At 55.9% G+C, this 13,876-nt stretch overlaps 1 protein-coding gene across 1 annotated transcript; it reads right to left on the minus strand.

The window, feature by feature from the left end:
- Positions 1–1,730: 1,730 nt before the first annotated feature.
- Positions 1,731–11,955, minus strand: neff2 (neuronal intermediate filament family member 2). Its single transcript, XM_072256801.1, has 4 exons — positions 11,384–11,955; positions 10,428–10,941; positions 8,127–8,251; positions 1,731–7,436 (listed from the first exon to the last, which is right to left on the minus strand). Exons 1-4 carry the CDS (start codon positions 11,875–11,877, stop codon positions 7,376–7,378), a joined length of 1,194 nt encoding a protein of 397 aa, XP_072112902.1. The 5' UTR covers positions 11,878–11,955; the 3' UTR covers positions 1,731–7,375.
- Positions 11,956–13,876: the final 1,921 nt, after the last annotated feature.

A 13,876-nucleotide genomic window follows, 5' to 3' on the forward strand; every position in this document is an offset into this window, starting at 1 on the left:
AAAAGGAGAGAGGTAGTGAGGAGGAGCAGGAGGAGACGGGAGAGTGAGGAGGAGGAGAGGGGAGAGTGAGGAGGAGGAGAGGGAGAGTGGGAGGAGGAGGAGGAGAGGGGATAGTGGAAGGAGGGGAGAGGACGGGAGAGTGAAGGGGAGAAGGAGGAGAGGGGAGAGTGAGGAGGAGGAGGGGGTGGAGGGGAGAGTGAGGAGGAGGAGAGGGGAGAGTGAAGGGGAGAAGGAGGAGAGGGGAGAGTGAAGGGGAGAAGGAGGAGAGGGGAGAGTGAGGGGAGTAGGAGGAAGAGGAGGGGAGAGTGAGGAGGAGGAGGAGAGGGGAGAGTGAGGAGGAGGACGATGAGAGGGGAGAGTGGGAGGAGGAGGAGAGGGGAGAGTGAAGGGGAGAAGGAGGAGAGGGGAGAGTGAAGGGGAGAAGGAGGAGAGGGGAGAGTGAGGAGGAGGAGAGGGGAGAGTGAGGAGGAGGAGGAGAGGGGAGAGTGAGGAAGAGGAGGACGACGATGAGGACGATGAGAGGGGAGAGTGGGAGGAAGAGGATGACGATGAGAGGGGATAGTGGGAGGAAGAGGACGACGACGAGAGGGGAGAGTGAGGAGGAGGAGAGGGGAGAGTGAGGAGGAGGAGGAGAGGGGAGAGTGAGGAGGAGGAGAAGAGGGGAGAGTGAGGGGGAGGAGGAGAGGGGAGAGTGAGGGGGAGGGGGAGAGTGAGGAGGAGGAGGGGAGAGCGAGGGGAGAGGGAAGAGTGAGGGGGAGGCAGAGAAGAGGGGAGAGTGTGGAGGAGGAGGAGAAGAGGGGAGAGTGAGGAGGAGGAGGAGGAGGAGGAGAAGAGGGGAGAGTGAGGGGGAGGAGGAGAGGGGAGAGTGAGGGGGAGGGGGAGAGTGAGGAGGAGGAGGGGAGAGCGAGGGGAGAGGGAAGAGTGAGGGGGAGGCGGAGAAGAGGGGAGAGTGTGGAGGAGGAGGAGAAGAGGGGAGAGTGAGGAGGAGGAGAGGGGAGAGTGAGGAGGAGGAGGAGAGGGGAGAGTGAGCAGGAGGAGGAGGAGGAGAGGGGAGAGTGAGGGGGAGGAGGAGAGGGGAGAGTGAGCGGGAGGAGGAGAGGGGAGAGTGAGCGGGAGGAGGAGAGGGGAGAGTGAGCGGGAGGAGGAGAGGGGAGAGTGAGCGGGAGGAGGAGGAGAGGGGAGAGGGAGCGGGAGGAGGAGGAGAGGGGAGAGGGAGCGGGAGGAGGAGGAGAGGGGAGAGGGAGAGGGAGGAGGAGGAGAGGGGAGAGGGAGCGGGAGGAGGAGAGGGGAGAGTGAGGAGGAGGGGATAGTGAGGAGAGGGGAGAGTGAGGAGAAGAGGGGAGAGTGTGGAGGAGGAGGAGAAGAGGGGAGTGAGGAGGAGGAGGAGGAGAGGGGAGTGAGGAGGAGGAGGGGAGGAGGAGAGGGGAGAGTGAGGAGGAGGAGAGGGGAGAGTGAGGGGAGTAGGAGGAGGAGAGGGGAGAGTGAGGGGGAGGAGGAGGAGGAGGAGAGGGGAGAGTGAGGGGGGAGGAGAGGGAAGAGTGAGGTGGGGAGGAGAGGGGAGACTGAGGGGGGAGGAGAGGGGAGAGTGAGGGGGAGGAGAGGGGAGAGTGAGGGGGAGGAGAGGGGAGAGTGAGGGGGAGGAGAGGGGAGAGTGAGGGGGAGGAGAGGGAAGAGTGAGGGGGGAGGAGAGGGGAGAGTGAGGGGGAGGAGAGGGGAGAGTGAGGGGGGAGGAGAGGGGAGAGTGAGGGGGAGGAGGAGAGTGAGGAGGGGGAGGGGAGAGTGAGGAGGAGGAGGGGAGAGTGAGGAGGAGGAGGGGGGAGAGTGAGGAGGAGGAGGAGAGGGGAGAGTGAGGAGGAGGAGGAGAGGGGAGAGTGAGGAGGAGGAGGAGAGGGGAGAGTGAGCGGGAGGAGGAGGAGAGGGGAGAGTGAGCGGGAGGAGGAGGAGGGGAGAGTGAGCGGGAGGAGGAGGAGAGGGGAGAGTGAACGGGAGGAGGAGGAGAGGGGAGAGTGAATGGGAGGAGGAGGAGAGGGGAGAGTGAATGGGAGGAGGAGGAGAGGGGAGAATGAGGAGGAGGAGGAGAGGGGAGAGTGAGGAGGAGGAGAGGGGATAGTGGGAGGAGGAGGAGGACGAGAGGGGAGAGTGAGAAGGAGGAGGAGGACGAGAGGGGAGAGTGAGGAGGAGGAGGGGGAGAGCGAAGAGGTGGAGGGGAAAGTGAGGGGAGAGGGAAGAGTGAGGGGAGAGGGAAGAGTGGAGAGTGTGGAGGAGGAAGAGAAGAGGGGAGAGTGAGGAGGAGGAGAAGGAGGAGGGAGAGTGAGGAGGTGGAGGAGGAGGGAGAGTGAGGAGGTGGAGGAGGAGGGAGAGTGAGGAGGTGGAGGAGGAGGGAGAGTGAGGAGGTGGAGGAGGAGGAGAGGGGAGAGTGAGGAGGTGGAGAGGGGGAGGAGGAGGGGGGAGAGTGAGGGGGAGGAGAAGAAGGGAGAGTGAGGGAGGAGAAGAGGGGAGAGTGAGGGGGAGGAGAAGAGGGGAGAGTGAGGGGGAGGAGAAGAGGGGAGAGTGAGGGGGAGGAGAAGAGGGGAGAGTGAGGGGGAGGGGAAGAGTGAGGAGGAGGGGGGTTAGTGAGGAGGAGGAGGGGAGAGTGAAGAGGAGGAGGAGGGGAGACTGAGGAGGAGGAGGGGGATAGTGAGGAGGTGGAATGGGGAGTTGGGGTGAGTGAAGGAGGTTAAGGAGAAGGGGAGGGTAGACTGATGAGGGGGTAGGCGTGTCACAATCAGGTTTCTTGTCATTGACTGTGATTTGCAGCTGTGGTACAAAGGAAGAGGAGGGGAGAGTGAAAGTATACTGGGAGGTACCTGATCTCAGTATTTGAAATGGAACAGACCTCTGACCCAAGGAATGTGTCCTGGCGGTCCCACCCATTCATAACAACTCCACACCTGAATTAAAGCCACATCCCTACTTCCCTGCTCCTTCCAGTATCTGTCCAGGTGCCTCTTAAACGTTGTCCCTGTTCCTGCCTTCACTGCCTCAGCTCGTCCTAAATACCAACCAGTCTGTGTGAAAACTTACCCCTTTAAAACGCCTCCCTCTCACCTTAAGCTTGGCCTCTAGATATAGAGATAGACTGCGGGAGACAGGCATTATCTGTCCTGTCTACGCCCCTCATGATTTCTATAAACTTCCATCAGGTCACCTTCCACCCCCTTCACTCCAGGGAAAACAGCCCCAGTCTGTTCAGTCTCTCCTTAGAACTCCACCCCTCCAGGCCCAGTAATGTCCCTGTGAATCTTTACTACACCATCTGCACCTTAATCACAGCTGGGTGACCAGAACTATATACTGTACCAACACCTCGTACAACTGTAACTTAACGTCCCAACTCCTGTGCTGAGGTTCCGGGAGTTGACGTACTGAGGTTTTGGTCTCAGTATTGGGGCTCAGAGCCTCTCAACATTGGGGTTTGGGTTTAGGTTCTCTCACTGCTGAGGTTGAAGTGCCTTAGAGTCACAGCATTGGAGTTCAGGACCTCTTGATATTGTGATTTATGGGTTTGCAGTACCGGGATTTGTGTCTCAGTATCTCTCATTGGGGTTCAGGGGGTCTGCGGTGTCAGAGTTTGGATCTCACTATTGGGCATCAGGATCTCATGGTCCTGGAATTCATGGATTTCCAGTCAAGTCGGGATGTTGGGGCTCGGGTAGATCCCGGTGTTACTCTTGGATCTGTGTATTCTGGTCTGGGATGTAGTTAGCAGTCAGTGTGGGATGATACCTTCCCTGCCCTACACCTGGTGAGATCCGGGTGCTTCTCCCTTGCTTGGGATTCTCGATCACTTTGGCTCAGGCTTTGCCAGAGAGGTGATCTGGGATTGTCCTACTTCTCAGTTTTGGGGTTTGGGCTGTTCCTCCTTCCTGTTGGCTGGGACCACTCTGTTGCAGCTCGGTCCAGGTCAGTACTGGGGTTCAGAGACTCAGTCTTGGGGATCTATCAGAGATGCCCAGACCAGCCTTCTGGGCAGAGTCTCAGCCTTGGGACTGTTGGCTAGGATCACTCTGTTGGAGCTCAGGCTACATCAGTACTGGGATTCAGAGACTCAGTCTTGGGGATCTATCAGAGATGCCCAGATCAGCCTTCTGGGCTGACTCAATTGATCTCATTGTCTGGGCAATTCGTGGGGCTTTGGGTCAGAGAGACACTTCCTCTTTTATCCCTGTGCTCTTACCAGAGTTGTGGTTCATAGTCTCTCTCGGGGTTTTAGCTGGCAGGGTCTCTCAGTGTTGGGGTTCATAGTCTTACTTGGGGAAGGCCTTGTTTCTCTGAGCTGCAGTTCAAGTTGGCGTTCGGTGTCTGGGGATGGAGCTGAGATCTTGTTTTGGGGTTCAGATTCTCGAGGTTTGGGCTGACGGCTGGGCGTCAGGTTATCCTTTCTGTCAGTGCAACTCTCAACCTAGGGTTCAATGCCTCTGTCCTGTTCATGGTGTCAGGTTTGGGGGTCTCCCGCTCTCTCTCTGGAAGAGTGACAGGAAGCCCTGTGGCGATTTGGCACCACTCCCCTGGGTGCTGGTGGAGCATGTGGGGACCCTCGCCTCCACGATGGGGTTTCAGTCAAACTCTGAAATGAGTGTTCAGGGTTCCCCAGTGCAGGGCGTGGAGAATGGGGGTCACAGTCTGTTACAGACTCAGCATTAGGGGTGAGAATTCCCTATCTCTGGGTGGTGGGGTTCACATTCCAGGCTTATGTTCAGGATCTCTTAATGAGGAGATTCAAAACCTTGTGGACTTGGGGTTCAAGGTCTCTGTTTTTGGGTTTAAGACTTGGTTGGGGGTTCAGGCTCTCTGTGTTGATATTTTGGGTCGTGGTTTTGGGGTTCAGAGTCTCTGTATTGGGGTTTAGAGTCTTGGTTTAGGGTCTTGGATTCTCTGTTCGGGTCTGTGGCGGGTTTGGAGTTTAGCATCTCAGTGTTGGCGTACAGGGTCTCTCTGTAGGGTTTCGGGTCCTTAATTTGAGGTTCTGTATCTACATTGGGGTTCAGTGTCGGTTTGGAGTTCAGGCTCTCTCTGTTGGGTTAGGGTCTTGTGATGGGGTTGAGGAGGTTTAGCATCAGTTTGGGGCTTAGGATTCAGTTTGGAGTGCAGAGTCTCTGTTTTGGGGTTTAGAGTCATGGTTTGGGGTTGAGGGTCTGTTTGGGGTCTTGGTTTTGCTTTCAGGTTCTGTGTTGGGGTCTGGGGTCCATTTGGATTTCAGGGTTGATTGGGGTTCAGAGTCACTGTGTTAGGATTCGGGGGTCTTCATTTGGGTCTCAGCTTCCTGCTGTTGGGATTTGGGGCCTTGATTTGGGTTTCAGGGCCTCGGTGTTGGTGTTTTTGGGTTCGCAGTCTCTGTGTTGAGGTTTAGGGTTTCAGCTTGGCGTTGAGGGTCTCTGTGTTGGAGTTTGGGGTTTATGATGTGGGGCGGAGGGGGTTATGTTCCCTTCACCCCTGATGCAACTCTGCATTTGAGGGTTTAATCTCATGGGTCAAGAACCACACTGTAATTTTGAGACGGTCTCCCAGTGACCAGAGATGAGGGAGCTTCAATATCAGGGGTGGGTAGGGAGGTCTCTGGGTGCCAGGATATCCCTGGCTGACACCCCCCCCCCCACCTCACCCCGCCCCAGTTGGTAAAGGTCATCTTTCTCCTTCACATTGGCGTCCGAGTTGGTTATCCTGGCTTGTTCGGTATCCCTGGGCGCCAGGCTTCAGGATCACCCTATCACATAGGGGATCAGTACGGTATTAACGCGCCCACCGAGGTTCCGGGCCCCACAGTGTCCGGCTCACCCTGTCTATGTCCATCCCTGCCTCCTTCACAGGGTCGGGGACTCTGTGTCTTGGAGACCCTACTGACGGGTCAGAGCCTCCCGTCGCTCGTATTTGCTGGGGATCAGTGTCCTCGCCTCAACATCGGGAGGGAGGTGGGGTGGAGGCGGTCTCTGTATGTGTGTCGGTGATCTGTGGGTGGCCTGGTCTTCGGCGGTCTCTCTCTGTCAGTGAGCTACGAGTCCAGCTGCAGTTTTAGGGGCGGATGGGGGCCTGTGTGGGCGGTTCCGTCACTCCACCATCAACCTCACCAACATCGAATCCCGGGGCATTTCACCCCCGACCTCGGCAAGGAGAGCGTCCTCACCAGTGATCAAGGGCCAAGGTCACAGTGGGGAGAAGCTTACTGGGGTCACCAGGTAGGCCTGACCTCAGTGGACTTCTGATCACCTACCAAACGTGGAGGGGCTGTTACTTCAGTCTGAACCGGAATCTGCGGAGGGGCCCTTCTCTGCTGGGACTTTTCTCCCTCACCCTCTTCTCTCCAAACCTCTTTTAGTCTCCGTCCCTCCCGATCTCGGCCTATCCACCATCCCAGCTCCTCGCCCATCTCCGACCTCAACATCCGTGGCCACCTGTCCCAGCGAACATCACCCTTCCCACCTCGGCCCATCCTGACAGTACTGTGGCCTCAGACCCTCCAGGAAGCAACACCCAATGAACCCCTCCCCCTCTCAAAAATCACCCCCCAACCCCCGTCACGGGGGTGAACACATATTGACGGGATAGAAAGGGAGGAGTGGCAGAATAGGGACCAGGGCAGGGGGTCAGGGAGGCCCTAAGGGTAAGGGATCAAAGGTCAGGGCATTGGGCTGGGTTCAGAGTGCATAGATCAGGGGTAATAGGAGGACAGAGTAGCTACTCTGGGTCTGGTGTGCAGCACGCTCACATATCAAACAGCTAGTGCGGTGCTTTACAGTGCCGGTGACTCGGGTTCAATTCCCGCCCGCTGTTTGTGGGGTTTGTAGGTGTCTGTACGTTCTCCCTGTGACCGCGGGGGTTTCCTCCGGGTGCTCCAGTTCCCTCCCGCATTCCTAAAACATACGGGTTAGGGTTGATGAGTTGTGGGCTCAGACTGCTGATTGTTGAGACAAACGACGCATTTCAGTGTGTGTTTTGATGTACGGAATGTCTATCTCTTTATCGGGAGGCTGGGAGGCGTGGGGAGGGGGTGAGTTTACAGAGGGGAGTGTGGAGACTGAGCGGCTACGTCTAGGTCCGGTGTTCCCCAACCCCTCGGGATCGGATCCAAGGCCTCAACCCTCTTCCCCCCCCCGCCCCCCGTTATCACGCATCGGGCTGTCTGCTGGGTAGGTGAGCGATCAAAGGGAGGGGGCACCTTGCACAGATATGCCACTGCGCCCCTACGCGTGTAAGTATGCGCGCACGCTGGGCGTGAACGCGCGTGTTCACAGGTTACATGTCACGGGATGGATGATGCTGAGCAGCGGCTGTGGGGTGGACGGGAGAGGAGGGGAGGAATGTGATGGACGAGGCTGCACGGTTACTCAGGATCCACGGTCTAACTGTAGGGCGGCAGTGACGAGAAACTCAGCCGGAACTCTTCGCCTTCCAGAAGTTTCCTGAAAAGGAGACAGACAGAAACGGGCAGAAGGTGAACGACAGAGTCTGGTCTCCTGAACTCCCCGAGAGGGAAGCCTCTCCCCCTCCCCCGCCCAGTCTCTCATATCGGCCGTGACCCCCTTCCTCCCTTTCACCCTATCACTCCCATAAAACAGAGACAGAATGAGGCCATTCAGCCCATCGATTCTGCCTTTCCATGTCTGATTTACCATCCCTCTCGGTCCCATCCCCCCGCCTTCTTCCCATAACTTAGACGTCCTGACTAATCAAGAACCTATCAACCTCCTCGTTTTCAACCCCCTCCTGCACTCCACCATTCTCCTGTCTCTCTCCTCACCTTAACTACACCCTCTTTCCCCTCCTCTCCATCTCTTTCTTACCCTTCCCTTCATCCCTCTCCCTCACTACATTTCACTCCCCTCCGTCCTCTTCCCTATCCTATACCCTCCACTTCCTCCTGAAATCCTCTCCTCCTCTTCCTCACTCCACTCTTCTGTCCCTCCTCTTCCACTCCTTTCTGCATTGCCTCACACTCCCTCTCCTCCCCCTCCCATCTCCGCCATTCCTCTTCCCCCTTCCTCACTCCACCCATCTATGCCTCCCTCCCCCTTTCTTGTCACTCCTCTTACCCATTCACCCTCTCCCTCGCTCCGCACGCCTCTGCCTCCCCTCCATCCCTCGGACAGTACCTGTAGGCGGCGATCTCGATGTCCAGAGCCATCTTGACGTTGAGCAGGTCCTGGTATTCCCTCAGGTACCGCGCCATCTCCTGCTTCGCCTCGTGGATCTCCTTCTCCAGCTCATTGATGCGGTCCTGAGCGCAACACAACAGCCTTCACTCAGCGCTGTCGCAGGGAGACTCGGGGGGGGGGGGGAGGCGAACCATACCGCCAGCCCCCATAGCCCTCTGCCCCGCCTACCCACCAAGCAGGCGGTCGGAGTCCAATCTCTGTCCCGCAACCGGGGCACGGAACTGAAAGCTGCAGTATAACGGGTGGCCAAAGCTCCCGACTCGTCACCGGCACCAGCCGACCCGCCGTCAAGAACATAAATACAGAGAGGTGCCGGAAAAGAGCCAGTAACATCAGGAAGAATCCCACCCACCCTGCCCATGGACTGTCTGTCCCCAACCCACCCCCACCCCCGTCAGGGAGGAGGCTCCGTAGCATTCATGCCAGGACCACCAGATTCAAAAACAGTTACTTACCCCCCAGCAGTGAGGCTTCACCAAATAACCCACCCCCACCACCAATACTTCCTCACTTCCGGTCACAGTCAAGTCCTGTACGGACACTCCTGTGCCCAGCGCCACTTTATAGACATACAATCCATGCATATCGGCTAGCTTGCATATCTATATTAATTATGTTCTTTTATTATTGTGTTCTCCATCTTATTGTGTGTGTTTTTGTGCTGCATCGGATCCGGAGTAACAATTATTTCATTCTCCTTTACACTTATGTACTGGAAATGACATTAAACAATCTTGAAATTGTGTATATATGCAGATCTATCTATCGATCGATCTCTCTCAGGTAAATATATAGCGGGAACCGGTTCCAACCGATTTGATCGATAGATATAAAAACGGCTGAAAGTGTTCTGTATTCGTTCTGAATAATTTGAGTACAATTCCCCACCCCACCCCCGCCCCCTCTCGGCCTTCACCCTGACAGTGCCTTTGAACATCCTACTGCAATGCGGTAGTGTTGGGGTGGGGTGGGTGGGTGGGGGTATTTTTCGACAAATGCCTGATGACGCCTCATTTCTATCCTCCGCTTTTTAACCCCTTTACACACCTCCCCCCTCCCAGCAACACGAACAATGCCCAGGTTAACCACTCACCCTCCCCTACCACCTACCGGCTCTGCACCAGACACAGTCTGCCCGCTCACAGGGCCACCGGGAGCAATGCGGAGCTTTCCCAGTCCCGAGAGCGCGTAGGTTTCTTGTTTTAGCTTATAGTATTTTTTATGTCCCGCTGTACTGCCGCCACGAAACATCAGATTTCACGACATATGCCAGTGAGAAGAGTAAACCTGATTCGGTTACTGTCGACTTCAGCACCCTCCCACTGACCTTCAAATGCCCCCACCTCCCGATAGAAGCACCGGTGTTTCCTCTCTGTCGCCCCTTTGCGCACTGCGTCTGCATCACCTCAGTGCGCTGCGGAGAAACACCCCAGACCCGTGCGTCTGTCCACCTTCCTCCGCGCACCAAACCTCTTGGCTTCGTCGATCACTTAACCCTTCTCATAAAGCCGCGCTGCTGCAGGGCAGACAACCCCTGCTTCTACCTGCCTCCCCGCGTCAGTGAAGCTCCTCATGCTTGCCACTATCTTCTCCCGGCATCCACATCCACGCCGACGTCTGGACCCACCGCTCCCATCCTCCTTCCGTCCCCCACCTAGTCTCAGCAACTGGCTTCCCTCACATGGTCCTTGCCCAGATTACGCTGCCGCCTGGTGATTACCTACCAGGTCTGGGTGCGCCTGGCCCTTGCTCACCTGCCTGGCGCCTAGTGTTTACCGGCACAGGGACTGGATCCGATCTAGACCGACACATCTGGACTGCCCCTTGTCCCCTCACCAGATTCTTGCCTACGTAGTATTGGCATCTGCCTTTCTACCTGGGATTAGTTCCCCTCGCGGGGTCCTTGCCCATCTGCCCTCTCATCTGGCACTGCCACCTGCGCCCTCACTTGGTCCTGTCAGGCCAGCTCTCGCTGACAACTCCCAGCCCGCACATGCAGGCACTTGCCACTCTCCGCCCAGCTAATGGCGTTCCAGACTCATGACCTGCAGCCTATTTGACCCCAGCTCTCATTCACAGTCCTTGATCTAACCAGACAGCTCAACCAGCTGATCCAGGCTGTCACTCACCCTGTCTAAAGTTTCCCTGTGTCTCGCGGGCTTTGTGGCCCCTCGTGGCTTGTGGTCCATTATTTAGCTCTGCTTTTGGACCAAGCTCCTTATCACACTGCACCCTCACCTGGTACTTGCCAACCTCCTTGGCTTGCCGCTCCTCCAGGCTCTCCAGTTGTTTCTGCAGGGAGTCGATGACACTGCGGAGCCCGTCGATCTCGGAGCGGCGGGACTGCAGCAGCCGGTGGTATTCGGCCGTCTCCTCGCGGATGGAGCGCACCGCCTGGCTGTTGCGGCTTGCCAGCTCGGAAACGGTGGCGAACTTGGTGCGGTACCAGTCCTCGGCCGCCTGCATGTTCTTGTGCGCCAGCTTCTCGTATTGGCAGCGGATCTCCCGCAAGGCCACCGACAGGTCGGGCTTGGCTACCTCCACCTCCACGGTCAGGTGCGCCGCCTGGATCTGCGCCGCCAGTTCGGCACTTTCCTCGCCGTGCACCTTCTTTAGGAAAGCGATCTCCTCCACCAGCGAGCTGATGGAGCCCTCCAAGTCGCTGTTGGCCAGGAGCACCTTGTCGGCGCTCTCCCGCGCCTTCTGCAGCTCGCCTTCGGCCTCCATGCGGAGCCTCACCTCCTCCTCGTACCTAAAGTCAGAGAGTCAAAGAACACTACAGCACACAAGCAGGTTCTTCGGCCCATCTAGTCCATGCCGAAGTAATAGTCTGCATAGTCCCATTGACGCACACCCGGACCATAGATCTCCATACCTCTCGCATACATCTACCTACCCAAACATCGCTAAAACATTGCAATCCACGGCATCGCGTTTAACACTCTCTGAGTTTAGTTCCCCCTCTGCTTCCCTTAAATATTTCCCCTCTAAACCCATGACCTCCATTTTTAGTCTCGTGTATCCTTAGTGCAAAACGCCTGCTTGCATTTACCCTCTCTGTACCCAACATAATTTTGTACATGTCAATCGATTCTCCCCTCATTCTCCAACGCTCCAGGTTAAAAAGTCCTAGCCTATTCAACCATCCCCCAAGTCCCGACAACAGCTCTGTGCGTTTTCCCTGAACTCTCTACCTTTCCTTGGCCTGCCCGTAGACATCACGGAGGCGCTCCCTTTCCGCCTCCATCCTGGCCTTCTCGGCGCTCTCGGCATCCACCAGCGCCCTCAGTCCCCGGATCTCCTCCTCGTAGATCTGGTGCAGGCGGGACGGGTCGCTCTGTTTCTGGCGGAGCGCCTCCAGCTCCACCAGCAGCACCTTGTTCTGCTGCTCCAGGAAGTGCACCTTCTCGATGTAGGTGGCGAAGCGGTCGTTGAGGTCCATCAGCTGCTCCCGCTCCTGGGCGCGCAGAGTCAGCAGCTCGGCGTTCAGGCTGCTCACCTGGGCCAGGTCCACCCGCTCGGCGAGCTCGGGCATCGAGGACACCGAGCTAGTGCGCACTGAGCGCTTGGGGGTGCTCGAGCGGTGCATGGTGTACAGGCTGGAGGAGAAGCTGGACTTGGCGGTGCGGCCATAGCGGTGGTCTTCCCAAGGTTTCCGCAGGGGGCTGAAAGGGTCGTAGGCGCTCATCGTGTCTCCGGGTTTCTCCTCGTTCCCTCTTGCTCCTTCTGGGTCCCTCCTGATCTTTCCCGCTCCCGCCGCACTGCGCCAAAGTCACCGCACTAGCGCAATGCCGCGTGTGCTCCTATTTATGGAGCGAGGGGCAGAGGAGGCGGGCCCTCTCTCGAGCTTCTCCTCCGAGAGTGGGCAGAGGCTCCTTATTGATCCATCGACCGACCAGTCAGAAGAAAGTCCGCATTTTGGACACTGTGGTTCACGATTAAATATCAGAAAAAAAGTGACGAGGGAGGGTGTGGAAAATAAAACAAACGGGATGGTGGTGGAGGCGTGGGGTAGGATTTTAGCCTTAAACACAAGAGGTTAAGGGTCTTGGCCCTAAACGTCGACTGTTTATTCCTCTCCGTAGATGCTGTCAATAGACAATAGGTGCAAGAGTAGACCATTCGGCCCTTCGAGCCAGCACCGCCATTCACTGTGATCATGGCTGATCATCCACAATCAGTATCCAGTTCCTGCCTTATCCCCATAACCTTTGGTTCCGCTATCTCTAAGAGCTCTATCCATCTCTTTCTTGAAAGCATCCAGAGGCTTGGCCTCCACAGCCTTCTGGGGCACAGCATTCCATATATCCACCACTCTCTGGGTGAAAAAGTTTTTCTTCAACTCCGTTCTAAATTGCCTACCCCTTATTCTTAAACTGTGGCCTTTGGTTCTGGACTCACCCATCAGCGGGAACATGTTTCCTGCCTCTAGCGTGTCCAATCCCTTAATAATCTTATATGTTTCAATCAGATCCCCTCTCATCCTTCTAAATTCCAGTGTATACAAGCCCAGTCGCTCCAATCTTTCGAGATATGACAGTCCCGCCATCCCAGGAATTAACCTTGTGAACCTACGCTGCACTCCCTCAATAGCAAGAATGTCCTTCCTCAAATTTGGAGACCAAAACTGCACACAGTATCCAGGTGTGGTCTCACCAGGGCCCTGTACAACTGCAGGACCTCTTTGCTCTTATACTCAACTCCCCTTTTTATGAAGGCCGGCATGCCATTAGCTTTCTTCACTGCCTGCTGTACTTGCATGCTTGCTTTCAGTGACTGATGTACAAGGACACCTAGATCGCGTTGTACTTCCCCTTTTCCTAACTCGACTCCATTTAGATAATAATCTGCCTTCCTGTTCTTACCACCAAAGTAGATAACCTCACATTTATCCACATTAAACTGCATCTGCCATGCAGCCGCCCACTCACTCAGCCTGTCCAAGTTACCCTGCATTCACATAGCATCCTCCTCACATTTCACACTGCCACCCAGCTTTGTGTCAGCTGCAAATTTGCTAATGTGACTTTTAATTCCCTCATCTAAATCATTAATATATATTGTAAACAGCTGTGGTCCCAGCACTGAACCCTGCAGTACCCCACTGGTCACCTCCTGCCATTCCGAAAGGGACCCATTAATCGCTACTCTTTGTTTTCTGTCAGCCAGCCAATTTTCAGTCCATGTCAGTACTCTGCCCCCAATACCATGTGCCCTAATTTTGCCCACTAATCTCCTATGTGGGACTTTATCAAAGGCTTTCTGAAAGTCCAGGTACACGACATCAACTGGCTCTCCCTTGTCTATTTTCATGGTTACATCCTCAAAAAATTCCAGAAGATTAGTCAAGCATGATTTCCCCTTCGTGAATCCATGCTGACTCAGACCAATCCTGTTACTGCTATCCAGATGTGTCGTATTTTCATCTTTTATAATTGACTCCAGCATCTTTCCCACCACTGACGTCAGGCTAACCGGTCTATAATTCCTTGTTTTCTCTCTCCCTCCTTTCTTGAAAAGTGGGACAACATTAGCCACTCTCCAATCCACAGGAACTGATCCTGAATCTATAGAACATTGGAAAATGATTACCAATTCGTCCACGATTTCTAAAGCCACCGCCTTAACTACCCTGGGATGCAGACCATCAGGTCCCGGGAACTTATCAGCCTTCAGACCCAACAGTC

Source organism: Mobula birostris, chromosome 4 (genome assembly GCF_030028105.1).
Source record: "Mobula birostris isolate sMobBir1 chromosome 4, sMobBir1.hap1, whole genome shotgun sequence".
Lineage (NCBI taxonomy): Eukaryota > Metazoa > Chordata > Chondrichthyes > Myliobatiformes > Myliobatidae > Mobula > Mobula birostris.